We start from the raw sequence: 17,933 nt of genomic DNA, 5'->3' as shown, positions 1-17,933 counted from the left end.
GAGTGGGTGAGTGCCACTTGGGTGAAGGCTGCTGTGCAGTGTGTAGAGGGAGAGGCGGTGCCATGCTCACGGATTGCTGAGCAGGTGGAAGGTCCTCGATCTCCAGGGCAGAGCCAGAACACCTTCAGGGGAGAAAGCCTCTTTAGCCACAGCTGATGGTTGTGAGTGTTGTTCCCTTTCAACGTCCTCTGGACCAAAGAGATCTAGGGTGTAATCTCCGACCCTCTGCAACATCTTGAGTCGATGAGCGTGACTTCGTGAAGAGTCTTCTAGGAGTGGCAAGCATCGCAGGTGGCCTCCTTGTGTTCCGGCAACAAGTACAGATTGACCTGGTAGAGATCGGTTTGAGGATATTTTGTGTGGCACTGAGGACAATATGGAAAAGGCATCTGCCCATCACCACCGAGGCATGCTGGATAGATGAGATGGAGAGTGGGAGTAGGCCCTGATGGGCAAGGCCCAGGAGGGGCCGTGGTCGAACTGGACCCTGCTCAAGCAAAGTAATCAGATGACAATCTGAAACAGAAATTAAGGGATCCACAAACAAAGTATAATAACAACGGAGAGAAGGAACCATGTGAACCGAAAACAGCAGCGGAATGGTGTCGGCCCGGAACATAAGAGCACATGTCCAAACCCGATGGTGGAAAGAAACCTAACAATGGAGTCAATGATAATGTGCATTATTGCCAAGAAGAGGAGTCACAGTATCTTGTGACTCTAAAGACATTAAAAAAAATAAAAAAAACCTGCACACATCCAGGCCCAACTATGATGGCAAGAGTATGCACAGCGTGTGTATCTACAGCCACACGTGCCTCAAACATTGTTACAAATATGTGTTTCTTAGGAAAATTAAGTAGAAGCAGGTCTATAAGAATACATACCCAAAAAGATGAGTGTCTGCCAATAGGAGGTTAATGCACAAGGTAGAACAAGTTAGTATGATGATGAAGCTCTGAGTAGGTAATACATAATTAGCTTTTCAATAGTCCACCATATGATGTATCTCACCTGCCTATAATTATCTTACAAGGCAAGCTTCTGCAGTGTCTGCTGTCCGTCCATTTCCTCTTCTGTGCTGACACAATGTGCAGTTGCAAGGGCATTTCTTGACAAATTGACTGCCTCAGTATTATTGACCTTGTGATTTCCTCGTCCTTCGCCAGGGTCTAAAAAATCTAGCTTCCGCCTAAGTGACAGAGGTCATTCAGAAGTGAGGCCTATGCAACACCAAGTCTACACAGCTTTAACCGATATCTTGCTTCTATGCAAGTCTAATAGTGGCTAATTGGGAACAATTGACTTAAAAATGAATGAAATCTAGAGAAACGTAAACTAAGCTAAAAGGATGCAGTCCAAGCTGTCTCAAAGGAAACACATAACTCATAGGAGGTTAAATATGAAAATAGGTTTGTTTATCTGTGTTTGGATAACATCTCTCATGCTATCAGTTGCAATGATGAAAGGGCACAGAAGTCATAGCCGAACAAACAGGAACAAGAAGTTACTTTCTTGTAAAACCAAAAGATATCCGCATTGTCCTTGGGTTCCCACCATGAAGAAAGCAGCACGGACAGGTCCGGCTTCAATATTTTGGGAGGGCCCTGAGGGTCTGATAAAGGACTAGAGATGGGCATCAAAGATGGCACTGCACGAAAGCCTGCTATTAAGCAATCACACATATCAATCCTTTTTATGAGCCATCTGTACCTCCCTCTCTCCGCTAGTCTCCCTTTAACTTTCATTTCTACCAGTTTCACAAACTACTTCCACTTTCTATTACCACTATCTCTTCCTATCTTCCCTTCATTTTTACCTCATTCTTAACTTTGTCTCGAACCACTTTACTTTTCTCCTCCAACTCTGTCGCTATCATCTGCTTTGCCCAGTCATCTTTCGATCTCTTTTTCTACTTTCAAAATGGCGGCTAATGTTGCCTATGTTCTGCTTTGATTTTTATCTCCCAATTTTGTTTCCATGCCCTTTCGATCGCTGGACTCTTCTCACCACTTTTTCCCCCAAGTCTGGCTTTCATGTAAACATCTTCTTTGAGCCTACTCGCCCACTGTCACTCCCTTACCCTCCATCCTTCCAGTTTCCTTCTCATCATGTCATCTACCGCCAATTCTCTCACACCTGCTTCTCATTCGCCCACCAGTCATTCAGTTTCCCTTGCACCTCTGCTTCTTTCTTTTTTACCTCGATCGGTCTTAACCTTGCCTCTATCACTCCTAAAATTATTCCTTCTCACTCCAAATCCTTAAGTTCTCTATTCAAACTTTACCTTGATGTCTCATAGTTTCATTCTCACATCTGTTTGTCTCAACTCTACATCACCTTGACTCATGTTCACCATGCCACTACCAGCAAATTATAATCCATTCATTGTCTTTGATCGCTCCCATTTTTTATTTTTCTACCTCTTGTTTTGCAAAACGTCTACTTATCGCTCGTCTACTTCTTTTTTCCCACCCTTAATTGTACCAATCTTAGTCTTCTCTCCAGTAGTCCCAGTTTCTCTTTCACCTTCATCTCTCTCACACCTGTCTATATGAGTGACCCTCTTCTCTCTATAAGGGAATTTCCCTTTCACCTCTAACTATTGCTGTCTCCACTCTTTCTGTACCGTTTTCCATCCTGAAAGCAACCACAATTTCTGTGTGCAAGTCTTGGGCAAAATGAGGACATACCAGGGAAATCAGACACAGACTTGTCAATTCCTTCAATTATTCCTTATTTCGTTGTAGTCGACACTCATGGTACAACTTGTATTTTCATCACCCCTAGAGTTACCAAGAACAAGTTACTTACCTTCAGAAATGCTCTTTCTGGTGTATACTTTATCTGGTCGCCAGAGACGTTTTAAGGCAAGGGCCCAGGGCCCAGCCTTTCAGGGGGACCCTGATAGAGCCAGCTCTGTTATGCAGAGTCTTGCCCTATTGACCTTTAATAATTCTTAAACAGATTGTTTTAAATACCCTTTTAATGTGGGTGATGTGTGAGAGTCTGTTACAGATATTTTGCAGAGTGATATTGTGTTTGTTTAATGCAACATCCATAAATAAAAGTTTCTTTTAGATCCAAACAGGACCTCACATATGAGAAATGGGAGGGTGTCACAGAGATTATTTGCAGTAATATTAGTGAGCTGCTGCTGTGTTACAATATTGAAAACACATGTCCTATCCCCTAAATGTTAGTTGTGAGCGCATTTAGAATTGGAACGAGTGTGCCCAGGCAATGACAGTGACTCGGCCATTGAAGACCTGAAATTGGATCATAAATTCAAAGCTGTCTCAAACAGGGCCCCCAAATACATTTAGCCCAGGGCCCCCAAAATCATTAAAATGTCTGCTGATCACAGATTCCTCACCTTAGATTGTTCCCCACACACCAAACTGAATCTAGAAAATGTTGTATCAGTGGTCCTGTGTGTCAATAGGTGTCATTCAGCTTTGTGCTAACTCCATACTGGCCCGGAAGTGGAGGAGCAGAGCTGCATAACTGTTAACCCTGCGTACTAAAGTCACATTCGTGTCTTTTTGCTTTCCATGTTTTCAGATACAGAGCGTGAACAACTGTTTGTAACAGTGTGCTGATCACTAACTTGAGACCTTATTAGATGTTAAAAAGAGACCACTACATAGAACGGGGGCTTGTGAAGGCAGTGAGTAAACTGCAGTCAGTCAAAGTATCCTCCAGACACAGTGTTATTGATGGCAAGTAGCTTGGTTTTTCTAATGGGTCCATCTTGGATCCGCAAATGAATAAAAAATCATGTACAAAGGCACATGCGGGCATACAAAATGATACACCTGCAATGTATTAATGCTGATGCAGTAAAACATGAAGAAAAGGCAAAAAGGAACTGACGGAGCCAACAAGTTTTAAAGGTGAAAATGACTGGCTTTGCCAATGCTTGGTCTTTCTTATTTCCACTCCTTCCTTTTTTTTCTCTTCCTCATTTGCTTTAGTATAGTTTGCGTCCTCTGTTTAATTTTTCTCTCATTTATTTCACTTTCTTTGTTTATTCTTGCTATTTAGTTAACTTTTTACTTCACTGTTCATTTCTGTCATTTACTCGGTCATCATCCTTTCATCTTTTTCTGTCCCCTTACTTTCTTTTCCTTCCCTCATCTTTGATCCATTGCTGTGTTCTGTGTCTGTCTTCTTTCATCTTTTTTGCGTTTTTTTACATTTCATTCATATCGTCATTGTAAGCACTTTGCTGCAGCAGGCTCTCCCTACTCTGCCAAAGGGGCCTTCGGGGTGACGCAAAACCTGTGAAAGGTGTCAGTAACATTTTCAGAGATTGAGAACATCACAGAGGAAGGCATTTATAGGAGGAGGGAGACCAAAGAGACGCTGAATAGTTCAGACCATTTAAAGCTGCACTATGCGGGTACAGTTATGAGTATTACCATAGTGGGATGGTGTGTAAGCATGAAAAGTTACCCGCATTTTAAACACAAATGTAAGGCACGGAGGCACGTGACAGTGGAACAAAAAGAAGCAAACACATAGGTAAAGCGTACACAATATTAAAGACTTAATTTAGAGCAAGGCAACACATTTGTTTTTTTATTTAAAAAGGCCTTGTTGGCAGGAGTATAGTGTAAAAATCATTGGAAAACTAAAAGGCATCAATACATATTGGAATATACATTTTTACATAAATTACATATTATTTTATTTGAGGTTTTTAATTGCATGAGGTTTAGTAGTTAATGGGTCCTGGAATTTGGACATTTACGCCACCGTAGTCCACCATGTACATAGGCCACTGCTGAAAGAAAAGAAAAAAATAATGTCTGAACATGTTAGCATTTAATAACTGTGCATTTAAAAAACATATTTGCAGAATTACTGTGCCTATGATTCTGTAAGAAGGTTGTAGCATGCAACATAAAAGGCTATGCCTATTATTCAACGTTATGTGCCATCTAAGCTGAGCCAGCACATTTTAGCAATTTCAATTTGTGCAGATAGTGTATTTTAACAGAATGCAGAACGCCGTTTTATTTGAAAACACGGAACAATTCTTGCAGTAATATATCTGCCATGTTTAGAGAAATACTGCATCTCATTTGTTTGTTCCATGCAGCACAGTTTCTGTTGTTTTCAGCTTCTGCTGCCTATGTATCCATTCAAGGACTTCTTTCATTCTGAATGGGAGCATGTTGTGCTTTTCTTCAAACTTAATTCAACTAATTAGGGCAAGTTTCAAGATGTATAATGCTTGAAAAAATAAACGACCTCGATGAGGACTGTTTGACTAGTTGGTTTTCTTTAGTCTTTTTAGGTTGCACCAGAAGCTGTCTAGTTCCGAAAGACATCGCCGGCTAATAAGAAACATAGAGGGGATTGCAGCCCAACATTGCTTCCAATTTGGTTGGCTTTACTGTCACTCTCATTTACCTGCTTCTTATTCGCTGGCTTGCTTTGTCCATCTGGTGTCTGTCCCTCCAATGGAGCATTGCCAGTTTTCTTGTGGCCTTCCACTGTTCACGTTTAGCAAACTACTTTTTTTCTTCTCTTTTTTTAAGCACTCCACAAGAGTGCATATATCTTTCAGCTGTCTCTCTAGTGTGATTCTCTTCCTCCCTCCGTGTTGCTCTCTCTCACCTGTGTGCTTCTCCATTGCCCCGCCCTCTGTGATACCCTTGTCCTCGTGTGCTTCTTCCCCACAATACTTTCTCGCCATTGTGCTTCTCTCCCAGTTCCATTTTTCTCCCTCTCGCTCGTCCGCTTGTTTCCCTTCCCCAGAGCTACATGCTTGCTTTCTGATCCCACACACCGCATTGGTACCAGTGTTTCTTCCTCTATCACCTGTGCCCCTATTTTGCTTCCAGCTCGTGTTGCTTCCGCCCCCGCATTGCTTCCACCCCACCCAAATGCTTTTGCATGTTTTTTCTTTTTATTTCCTGATTTATCTCGGATCAGCAAGTGAAAAGGAAAAAGGCACCTGTGTCATTTCATAGGCACACCTGCAAATTGACAAGAGTACGTATGTCCTACACTTTTTTTTAACAATTCTGTTTTAGCCATGCTGCATAGCATTGAGGATTCCGTATGGACCTATTGGCTTTGCCAATGCCTGTACTTTACTTGGCCCTACAGATTTTTTGGTGTATCAGAAATCATTGCCCGATGCTATGTTTTCTGACTGGAGTGATAAAAGATTTGACAATTCAATGTCCCACTAATGTTATTAGGGTGGTACTGAAAGGTTGACCGAAGGGATATGGTCAAAGGGCTGCACTGTGGTCACACTCATTGTGATTCCATGTAGTCTCTGCTCTGGACTCAAAAATGTCCTTGAAAGATGCCAAGAGCTTGCCGAACTGCCACCTTATGAAAGTTTCTCACCTTGTAACAATACACCAATAAGGGTATGTTGTTCTGGCAAGGGGGCAGGACATAGGGAGTGGGCCACTGGACATCCAGATCTGCCTAAACAGCAGAGTGGTGTTGAAAATTGGTAAACTGTTAGGTCACTGAGTGGGCACAGGTAAATCTTTGGTGGGATCATGAACCTGAAATACAACTTATAATATTACAATGCACATTTGAATAATCTCTTAAATTAGATTTTGATATTGAAAAAAATCAGTTATGGTACAGTGGATGGCTACAAATGCCAATAATTCATTTACTGCATTTGTAAGCCTATTGGAGGCATAGGAGGTAGAAAAAGAGATGTTGTTTCACTCCACTGCAAACTCTTGAGAACCCCTAGATTGATTTTCAAGATTCTCACCCATAGCAACAAAGAACTGAGCTGGAGTTGCCTCCCCTGTCCTAGGAAGGTTTTAGTTAAGGCACGCACTGCAGTGGTATTATGTTAAATTATGGGAGCTTTCTGCAGAATGTGGTGAGGGGCCCCTGAAACTTCCATACTTCACTGAAATGCATAGTGCTTAGGCTGAATGGGGCCCCTGAAGCAAGGTATACTGAAGGGCCTATGTTATGGTTCTCTTCGGCAATGCAGACCATTCATACAACAGCTGTAACACCTATTCTGCTAAAAGGTTTCCAGTTCTCAATGAGATTGTGCCTCTTCACCAGGTCGTTGTTTAAGACTGCATGAAGAACAAGTTACTTACCTTTGGTAATGCATTAGAGACCATAACTAGCAGCAGACTCCTTACCTTTGAATTTCCCCAGACATCAGACTGGATCCCGAAGATTTTTCTTGAGCAGTAATCATGAGCACCAGTAGGTGGCGTCGGTCTGCTCTGCTTAGCGTCGGCACCGGAAGCGACGTCCACTTCACCTATATAGGTGCCACCTCGGTTCCCTGACGTCAGTTAATTTTCACGACTTTCCTCCCAGGAGCGCAGAGCCATGAAGTGCACTGACAATGGTGTGTCTAAATTAAGGCCCTGAAGGGGATCATGCCTGACCTTAATGTGTCTGCAGAGCGGGGACTATGGGTAGGTTGGTAAGAAATCTGCAGCTAGATATTGTCTCTACCACATATTCCATATGCAAGATAAGTAACGTCTTCACCTGATAGAGACTCCTAAAGCAGATTCCTTACGTTTGAATAAATACTCAAGCCACACCATCCCCGGTGGTGGGGCTGCGGACAAATTTAAACTAGGAAGTTCTGCAGGACCAAATGGGCAACGGGAAAGAGGCCCTAGTGCAAAGCACCAATTTGTCCGGATGAACTGGCAAGAATGGAGGCTTGGAGGATAAAGCCTTATCTCACTCACCCTATGGGCAGATGTAATTACCACAAGAAATGCTGGTTTAAGTATGAGCAGCCAGAGGGAAAATTGTGAAGAGACTAGAAAGGAGCCCACATCAAGATTGTGAGGACCAAATTAAGGTCCCACTGAGGCATAATAAAAGAAGAAGGGGGAAACATATGTACAAGACCCAAGAGTGTTGGTCACGCAGACGCAAGAAGGCAGACAGAGCAGAAAGATAACCCTCCAGAGTGTGGAAAGAATAGAGAGTAGAATATTAAAAAGGTAGGCAGAAATCAGGTCAATGGAATTTTCTGTGCAATCTGATATACATTTCTTCCATTGGCATCCGTATACCTTGGTGGCCTGGCTGCCAGAACAACACTGTAGAGTTCAGGAGGATGGTTGAAGGAAATCAAATGTCGCCGTTCAATCTCCGCGCAAGAAGGCAAAGACATGACAGGTTCTAGTGGAATACCCATCCCTGCTGCTGCAACAGAAGATCCCCTAGAAGGGGCACCCAGATTGGAGGATCAACACTCATGTTCAGAACCTAGGGATACCAGACTGTCTGCACCCAGACCTGAGCCACAAGGATGACTTGGGCCCGGACTTTCGAGTGGTATGGGCAGAAAGACATACAAGAGGCCTGAGTTCCACTCGAGATGAAAAACTTTGCCAAGGAAGAGCTGCCTTGGAAACGCCAGCGTGCAAAACTGCTGACATCACACAGTCTTGGCAAGACCCTGCTCACTCCTGAAAGAGACCTTACGCCACCTCTGAATGGAGATGCCACTTGTGATCCACTAGGCATCAACAGTTGCGTATGTCTACTAGAGAATCTGCCAGATGTTGAACCACCAGAGATATGCCCTGCTGTTCCACTCATGTCCAGAGATGGAGGGCATCTTGACAAAGGGTCCGCGACCCTACCCCCACCCCATTTGTTGCAGTACCACATGGCAGTGGTGTTGTTTGTGAACACCTGCAACATTTTTCCCTTGGTGGAGGGTAAGAGCCCTTCAATGGCAGTCGGATCGCACTGAGCTCCAGCATATTATTGTGGAGTCTGGATTCTACCAAAGACCAGAGTCCTCTGATCTTTACCTCTCCCAGATGGCCTCCCCATCCCAGGAATGACGCATCTGTCACTACTGTGAGAGCTGGTTGGGGAGAAGGGTCTGCCTCTGACCCAATCTCGGTTTGTTAGCCACCACTGCAGGTCCTCTGAAGTTCCTCAAGATATGGATATGTTGAAGAGATTCCCCTGATGCTGCACCCACTGGAACTTCAGATCCCACTGTAAAGCCCACATATGTCATCTGACATGTGTCACTAGCAGGATGCAGGAGGCCGTGAAGCCCAGCAGCCTCATGGTCAATCTCAACAAAATCGAGGCTAGAGGCTGTAAAATTGATATCATAGCCTAAATATCCTGGACCTGCCACTCGGGAGGACAAGCCTGAAACTGCACTGTGTCAAGAACTGCTCAGATGAAACAGAGGGTCTGAGAGAGAGAGAGTCAGGTGTGACTTTGGCACGTTTATAGAGAACCCCTGTGAATGCAGGTTATCTGCCGGAGTCTGGAGTTGGGAGATGACAGCCTGGGGCGAGCCCACCTCCAATAGCCAGTCATTGAGTTAGAGGAACAGACTGAAACCCCTAACCTGCACAGAGGAGCTGCGACCAACGCCATCACCTTGGTGAACACCCGAGGGGAGATGGTAAGGCCAAAGGGGAGCACGGTGAACTGATTCATGGCCCACCGTGAACCGCAAGTAACATCTGTGGGCAGGCAGAATGGGAATATGGAAATAAGAGTCCTGCAAGTCCAATGATACTATCCACTCTCCTGGGTTCAGCGCAGATAAAACCTGAGCCAGAATGAGCATTTTGAACTTCTCCTTCCTGAGAAAAAGATCAAGGGTCTGGAGGTCTACGATAGGGCGGAGGCCCTTGTCCTTTTTGGGTACCAGAAAGTAGCAGGAATAGCAACCACAACCTAATTCTCGTATGGGAACCCTCTCTATGTCTCCCTTGGCCAAGAGAGCCGCAATTTCCTCCAGGAGAAGTGCCAAGTGATCCTCCATCATCCAAAAGTAGAATGGTGGCATGGATGGATGGGTAGTCCCCAAAAGGATGGAGTATCCCCTTCGGACGATCTACAAAACACACCTGTCTGACATGATGGACTGCCTTTGGAGCCGGTGATGGTGGCTCCTGCTTCTAGCTGGTCCCTAGTGGAGAAGATCAGACTAGGACATTTTGGAGGCAGCTGCACCAAAGGGAGAGCAGAGTGGGAGACTAGCCAGATCGCTGCCCCCCTCAGGGGTGTGGAATTTACTAAAATATCTACTTGTCCACAGGACAGGTTGCCTCTTAAATCTGCTTGTCCTGTAAAAAAATCTATTTGTCACTTTGGTGCCATTTAGTGCTGCGACAAATTATGACAGCAATCTCTTTATGTAAAAGCTCTGTTAATAGCCTCTCTGATTATGCCAGGGCTACTGCTATAGTAGGGCTTGAATACTTGCAATTTCAATCCCTACAATAGCAATTTTCTTATTTTGCCTTTCCGCAGATCCACACAGAGGAGGCTGGAGGAAGCAGTATGCATTAGTTCCAGGGCTTGAATGCCTTTAAGTATACAAACCTACTAACTTAAATGTTTTAAGATTTTCACCAGCTCTTCTCTAATTGTTTTCCATTATGAGAAAGGTTGGAAATGTACTCAATGACTGAAGTAGAAGTTCTTTCAGGGTTGGGATAAAAGTAGTTGGAGGGAAAGTGAACTTGTAAACGCTCAATAGATTTTCACATGAGCAAATCTAGACATGGATATTTGCTGGTGTTAAAATACAGTTCACTAATATTTTCTAGGAGTACGATTTCCTAGTCTACTTCTGTAAGTTCTTGTGAATTCATGAAAGCCACTCATTCAAAGACATACACCATAGGTGCACTTTTGTGACTTTATTTAAGTATAGGGTCCCTAATTAGGTCTGGTGTTAAGAAAGACATTTTGTTTTTATTAAACTTCTACTTCTCTCTCTATTGTCTGGCTTTACTGTCAGTGATCGCATTCGCTCTTCCACAAGGAGCATATTGGCACAAAAGTAGTTTTGCTCAGTGCCAGGAACTACTATGGCAATCAGTGGCGTAACGAAACTGGAGGGGGCCCTTCTGCAAAGAACATGGAGGCCCCCTCCCTCCAGATTCACTCAGGGCAGGTACTGTGCTAAGAGGACCCCTTCGAGGGGGCTTCAGGCCTTTGCTACGCCACTGGTGGCAATGTGTGCATTTTGAGAGCAAAAACCTTTTTTTCTTTTTGCCAGTGTCTGTTACAATGGTGGAGGCCTGGCAGCACCCACAAAAAAACAAGACACATATTGACGAAACCAAAAGACGCACAAAAGCATGTTGGATCGGTTGGCTTTGCCAGTGCTTGTTTATTTTCATGCTTCCCATAATCTTGTTGAAAATGGTTACACTGTTGTTTCCTTTAGGAATATTTTGGGGAAATACTAGCATGCATAACCACATTTAACTAAGTGACACTTCAAAGAAATAGCACCTAAAATTTTGCATCTAATCAGAGAAAATTCTGGGAGCATTATACTTAGCCTCATATTGTTACACTTTTCAAACATGTGTGTACAGTTTTTTTTAATTTTTTTAACTTGAATCACTGCCAGTAGTGCAGTGTGACCTTAAAACGTGTATTTACAGCGCTCACACTGATAATGAAGGCTTTTTATTAATGAACCATAAATAAAAGTTTGAACAGCATTTTGAATGGACACATATTACCTCAACTGCAGACAGTTCAGTTCTCTGTAAACTGGCAGCCAAAGGGTTTGTGCTGCAGGGGGTTGGGCCTACTTGTCCCACGGACAAAATAAACATGAAAACTTGTTGCCCTTAACCCCAAACAATATGTCCCAGGCAATAGGAATGCCTCATCCCCGCCCCCGATCCACGAGGGCGGTGGATCCTCAGACATGCAGAGGCTGAGACGCACATGCAGGACAGGCCTGGACGGGAATGGACATGGTAGGCTGTCCCTTCCATACCCATGAATGGGTCAAAAAGCAAACTTAGGGGGACGAGGGGCCACCGCAAGGCCCTAGGACCTGGCTGTGGCATGAGAAAGAGGGGCAGTGGACTGGCCAGACTGCTGGCTTCCTGATCCATGAGTGCGGTGGATCCCACATCCCCAGACACACGAAGGCTGAGCAGCATGTGCAGCAAAGTGCCTGGGTGGAAATGGATGTGGTAGGGCATGCCTTCTGGTGCCATGAAAGGGGTGAGAAGCAGACTGAGTGGGATAAGGTGCTACAGTGAGACCCAAGAACCTGGCTGTAGCATGAAAATCCTTGAAGTGCTCGAGTACTGAGTCTGCTTTTCTCCAGAGAGAAGAATGCCATCAAAGGGCATGTCCATAAGATTGCCTTGGACATCCCCCCCAAAAAACAGACATCCTCAGCCAGGCGTGGCACTTAAGGGCAACTGTCGATGCAACTGCTCTGCTCAGTGAGTTGGTGTGTCCAGTCCACACTGGATTGTGAACTTTGCAGCATCTCTCTCATCAGCAACTGCTTGGAAGAGTGCAGCCCGGGCCCCCTCTGGGACCTGTGGGAACACTTGTGCAACTGTATTCCACAGGGTGTGAGAATAACGGCCCAAAAGGCATGCAGTGTTCACGGACCACAATACCAAGCTGGCAGAAGAAAACATCTTCCCAAACGTATCGAACCTCTTGGATTCCCTATCAGGGTGGGCGGAAGGGAACACACCCAGGTAAGTCGTGGCTTGGATAAAGGTTTCAGGGTTGGGTGTTGCAGAAGGAAAATTGGGTTGCATGGAGCAGGGTGCTGCAGCAGGCAATTGTCCTGTTCACAGAAGCCCCTGTGCTAGGTTTGGACCTGGTACCCAGTAGGACATCTGTAAGGGCTTCACTGAAGGGGAGCAGGGGTTCGGAGGATGAAGCTCCAGGCTGAAGCACCTCTGTCTGGATGGTAGTCCTAACTGCCACTGAAGAAAGCTCAAGGTCCAGGACCTCAGCTGCTCTTCACACCACCAGAGAATATGAAGCACCCTCCTCCATAGCCATAGAGCTGGTATTCCAAGGGGTCCAGTGACACCTCTCATTCCTCATCGTAATCCAGCCCATAAGAAACAGGCTCATGATCCAACATAGGAGGTATGGCTCCTGTCATGCCAGAGTCAGCAACCTCCAACCGGCTCCATATCGGAGTAGGTAATGAGGATGGCGACGGCACCGTCCTGGGGCACGGGTGTCGTCCCAGATCCAAGCATGGATCCTTGTGTTCCCCACAGAGCCGAGGCCGAAGCTGTCTGCATGGAACCCTAAGGGCCCCTTTCTGGCTCTGTAGGGCCCGAAGGCACTCCAACGGTGCCTGACTACCCAAAAATGATGCGCATGGTCTCGTAAAAATCTTTTAGTTGTGCAGGGGTCGCTCCAGCTTCCGACACGTCAGGGAGGTGCAGAGTCATACCAGACACAGGCTCCGCAGATGGAGGCCTAGAATGACAACACTCCTGCTCCCTCGTCAGCCAACAGATGAGGTGAAGTCAAAGAACGTTTCGCTTTCTTGTGCCTCAACTTACCAGATCGTATTGAGGACTTGGAGTGGGACAGCGACGATGGAGGAATCCGTGACTGCTCCAGAGACCTTCCTTGACTGGGGCTTGTGCGGAATAGAGCATCCAGTCCCTCAACACTTTCGGATGCATGGCCAGACACATTTGGAGCACAACATGGGTCGTGGTCGCTCTCCAAACACTAAAGGTACATGAGGTGCAGATCCGTCACCGGCATCATCCAATGACAGGAATTGAAGGGCTTGAATCCGGTCTTCCTAGAGGACATTCTCAACGCACCAGGAGTTATCCAACAAAAAAAAACAAAAAAATGACAAAAAAAAAAAAAAAAGCATCGAGAAAGGCCAGTCAAAAAACGACTGAGTGATAGCTCTCTTCTAATCAGCTGGCACAGAAAGGAAAGAACCGATTTCAGCGCGCTGGGGTGGCACCAATATAGGACCCGTGATGTCATACCTGGTGCAGACAACAGACGCGGAGCCAATCAACGCCACCTAATGGTGCGCAGGGGTACTGTTCAAGAAAAATCTTTGCCTCCAGAATGATGCCTTGAGGAAATTCTAAGGTAAGGAATATGCAACTGGATGTCTCTACCAGATACTCATGTCTTAACTCTTATGCCCACAATCTGCCTTTAAGAAGGAAACACATTTTATTTACTTTGATTTTATTTTAGCACAGCTCGCTTTTAGCTAGTTTTATATTTTATCAGCTGCCTTTCTTAGAAAACATACTTGCTCATATTCTGCATTTATCTGTCCCTTGCACGCATTTCACTCTGTGCCCTGTAACAAGGCAGCCATATTCATACATGATAGTTTACCTTATCTTGCTGCTCCAAGCGTCAGAGTCAACCTTCTAACCATAGACAAACTATCACATCAGGCCTGTTCTCAGAACACAACACACATTGTTATATAAACACTATATAGGCCGAATAAGTGTAGAGTCTAGTCAGCCATCTTATGCTGTGCATCACTTCCTCAACAGATTTGCTGATCTTGGCCTTGTATTTCCAGCCAACTGGAAGGACTGCCAGCAGAACAACAGGCAGACCCTTGCCTTCTTTCAGTATGGGGTCGGGGCTCCTTTCTTAAACCAGGATGGGGAGAAAGGCTAACACTGATATGCTCTCATGTTAGACATTAGGGCTCACATAGGAATTCTTAGACTCATGATTATGTCAGGATGTTGGGACTGTTTATATGTTTAACTCTAATGGTCACAATCATCACAGTATTATGTTTTATCCTAATAATCACAGCTCATGCCTTTCATCATAGAATGCAGCTGCTTCAATAAATGCACTGAAACCTATTCTGCATTTCTTTGTCTGCCTTTGCATGTGTGAGACTTTGTGGCATCTGGAGAAAGGGGTATGATTTGTTCCACCACGACTTCCCTGAGGAGTCAGAGTGTCATGTTTCTAGGCTGCCACTAAACACCTTTACTTTCTAGGTTTGAGTGGGGTGTGGATAGCTAGCTGAGAAAGTCAGACCGACAGCTTTCAGTCGGTGTAGGACTGACTTAGGCCCTCATTATGAGTCTGGCTGTCCTGGGTCACGGTGGCGTGCAGACTGCCGCGGTCATAGCGGTCCGCCTGCCATATTATGAACATGGGAGAGCCGCCATGTTCTAAACGCTGCCACTGCCTGGCGGTCCCGCCGTTTGTAATCCTCCAGGGTGGCACTGCATGTAGCGCCACCTTGGGGATTATGAGCCCCCTTCTGCCAGCCTTTTCATGGCGGTTTACACCACCAAGGAAAGGCTGTCAGAATGGATGACATGGGGGCCCCTACACTACCCATGCACTTAGCATGGGTAGTGTAGGGGCCCCCATGCACATTCCCATTGCGCATTACATTGCCCGAATTACAGAGCCGGTGTCAATGTAAAGGCCCTGTTCACCGCAGGGTCGGCGAGCGGAGAACCCGTTTCCGCCCGCCAGCCCTATGGTGAACACATACTAGGGCCGGCGGGGTCATGACTGCACTGGCGGTCTTCCGGCAGGATGATTTTGGCAGGCGGCGAATTCATAATGAGGGCCATAGCCACCCACATGTTGTGGTGCTGGGTCCCTAAACTTAGCAGTCTTACCCCCATGGTAAGAGTCCTACAACAAGGATATTGTTGCCCATATTGTTGCTGAACGGGCTGGTATTTTTGTGAATGATAAGGATGGTATACTCCGCTATATCAGAACATACCCTTGCCTCTTGTGCCACAAAAAAGGCATTCGCCTCATTTGTAGTGAACCCAATGATTTAGTCTGTGATTGTTTTTATGGATTGCAGTGCCTCAATAATGTGCCTTTCAAATAATACCTCTCCGTCAAAAAAGGCATGTCTAGAATAGTACTGTGAACTTCAGGTCTGAAGGGCGTAGTTTAAGCCATCACTGACTGCGAAGGACAGCAGCCCCTGCCAATTGCCGAAAGCCTGTGGAGTTGATATCTATTGCATAAGTCAGTCATTTATGAAGAGGCTTGTCCGCCTTCTTGTAGGATTTTTCTTCTATCTCTTCTTACATCCTCTCGTAACCTATCTATTTAAGGCACAATATCAGACCTCATTTGCTTGTCATAACTGCCAAGAATCACTAGAGAATTTGCCACTCTCACCATTATAGCTGACATCAAGGAAAATCACATTCCTGTTATTAAGACGTTTACCTTCTCTATCTGGTTACAGTGATATAGGCGTAGAGAGATTCTTGGAAGGGCACTGAGCAGCGTGTGATATAACAAAGTCTGGTTTAGGATGCCGTATTAAACAGGCTGGTTCATTTTCTGTCACCTTATATTTTTTATCCAACTTGGGTAAGACACTGTTGCTGGATTTTTCATGATCTTTACACCTTCTTCCCAGATATAGTCTCCCAAAGGGAAAGCTGAAATGATTTTCTAGCCAGTACTTTAAAAACATAAAGAAAGCAATCTGATTTAACTGGCATTGGCAAATCAAATTGTTTTGGGGTATGCTCCATCAGAGTCAGAAAAGTCCCAATATCATCAAGAGTAAAGTCCACCAGATGAGGAACTAGCGATGAAGGAGCTGGTAACAGGTAATCATCTTGTTCATTAGATAAACCGCGGTCATCTGGTACCTCACCCTCTTCTCTGTTGTTATCTGAGGACGGCACATCATCCACAGGCGGAACTGCAATGCTTGTAGCAGGTGTTCTCTTTGGTGTGTGCTGTGTCAGTAAATTTTGTGGTCTGCCAAGGGTAAGAGGTTCAATTCAAGGAGACTGAATTGTTTGTGGGGGTGATGTAGCCCACGAGGCCTCAGAAAATCGTCTTTAATAGTCCTGTAGCATGCTCTGCAAGCCCTGAAAAAAGCTCTTGGTACATGCACAATCTCCTTTTGGGTTTGATGCGGTCCATAAGAATGATTATGATCTACATAAAAAGAAGGCTTGTCCGTAATAATCTTCCTCACCATATTCCTCTTGCTATTTGACATGAAGTTCTAAAGGACTATGTGCTGTCTCAAAAGGACCATCATCCTCCGAGTCCTCCATATCTAATAAGTGTATTGGTAGAACAGGTGACACCTTGCTCAGAGATATATGTTCCGGCATTAGTGGAATTAATGAAGAAAGAAGTGATTCTCTTGTCGACGATATCGTTGGCAAAGGCGCTGATGATGTCCTTATCAACACTACTGGTGCCTCCACCATTGACAGCGCTGCTTCTTTTGCTGCCGATGGAACTGTTGTCAGTTTATTTGTTGACGTATGTGACATTATAGGCGTGACTGTCAACAATGATACCATTACCGTTGATGATGTTGTTGTCACGGTCGTCACTGACAGTGTTGTTGTCGACAAGGCTAATTTAGTTGATGGAGTCATTGTCGGTGACAGTCACCTTCGTTGACAGTGTTGTTGTCACGGACATTGGTTTGGTTGATGGTTTCTTCTGTAGAGCGACAGCGCTGATTAGGGATTTTTAAACTGTAAAGACGATCTTGAAGAAGGTTTTATAGGTTCTGACTTTGATATGTTTGCAGAGAGAAGCTCTTTAGAATGCTTACGCAAGTGGTCACTAGACAAAGCATGTTAAACAGATGACCCATGATGAGACTTTTGTGAGCGTCCTTAGGTGGCTCATGAGACTTATAGCCCTCAGCCCTCTCTTTTTCTCTCTTTTGAGATTTCCGTGAGTTGGGAGAATCCTCATCCTCCTCTTTAGATAGAGGAGCATCTGTGGTCTTCAGTTTTTGAAGTCATAACAGCAGCCTCCCTTCTCTATCTTTCAATGTTTTTGAGGAAATTGTACAGCAAATATTAGTCTTTCAACTTATGAGAAAGGTAGAGGCAGTAAATACAGTCTTTGGGAGGATCCTCAAGGTGTAGTATCTTCTTGTTATAGGCCCCACAAGGACTGAAAATACTTTTTTCTGCTTGACCCTGCCATTACAGCTAGTCAGTTGTGAATAACCAATGAAGACATTTCGAGAAATACCTTTATATATCTGCTTCCTGACAGACAACCTGAGATAACTGGGCAGGGCTCAAGGAGACTCCCTTCACATGGCTTGCGGTAGAAAATCAGAGGGAGTGGAACCTCTATGGGGAGTGATTTATAGGGTGCTGTCACCTGAT

The 17,933-nt window shown here is 44.9% G+C and overlaps 1 protein-coding gene across 4 annotated transcripts in view; it reads right to left on the bottom strand.

Annotated features, from left to right (window-relative positions):
• Nucleotides 1-4,530: 4,530 nt before the first annotated feature.
• The window catches only part of GTF2IRD1 (GTF2I repeat domain containing 1), a 561,920-nt gene continuing 548,517 nt past the window's right edge, over nucleotides 4,531-17,933 (bottom strand). For 2 of the 4 annotated variants that reach the window (XM_069226907.1, XM_069226905.1), the window contains exon 28: nucleotides 4,560-4,789. In XM_069226907.1, coding sequence (XP_069083008.1) covers nucleotides 4,721-4,789 — 69 coding nt within the window. In that variant the 3' untranslated portion in view covers nucleotides 4,560-4,720. Of the gene's footprint in view, nucleotides 4,790-17,933 lie in introns of all 4 variants that reach the window. The other 2 variants (XM_069226904.1, XM_069226906.1) reach the window with 2 other exon arrangements.

The sequence above is a fragment of the Pleurodeles waltl genome, chromosome 3_2 (assembly GCF_031143425.1).
Source record: "Pleurodeles waltl isolate 20211129_DDA chromosome 3_2, aPleWal1.hap1.20221129, whole genome shotgun sequence".
NCBI lineage: Eukaryota > Metazoa > Chordata > Amphibia > Caudata > Salamandridae > Pleurodeles > Pleurodeles waltl.
Note: the sequence above shows the minus strand (reverse complement) of the source record. Positions and strands in the feature narration are given on the sequence as shown.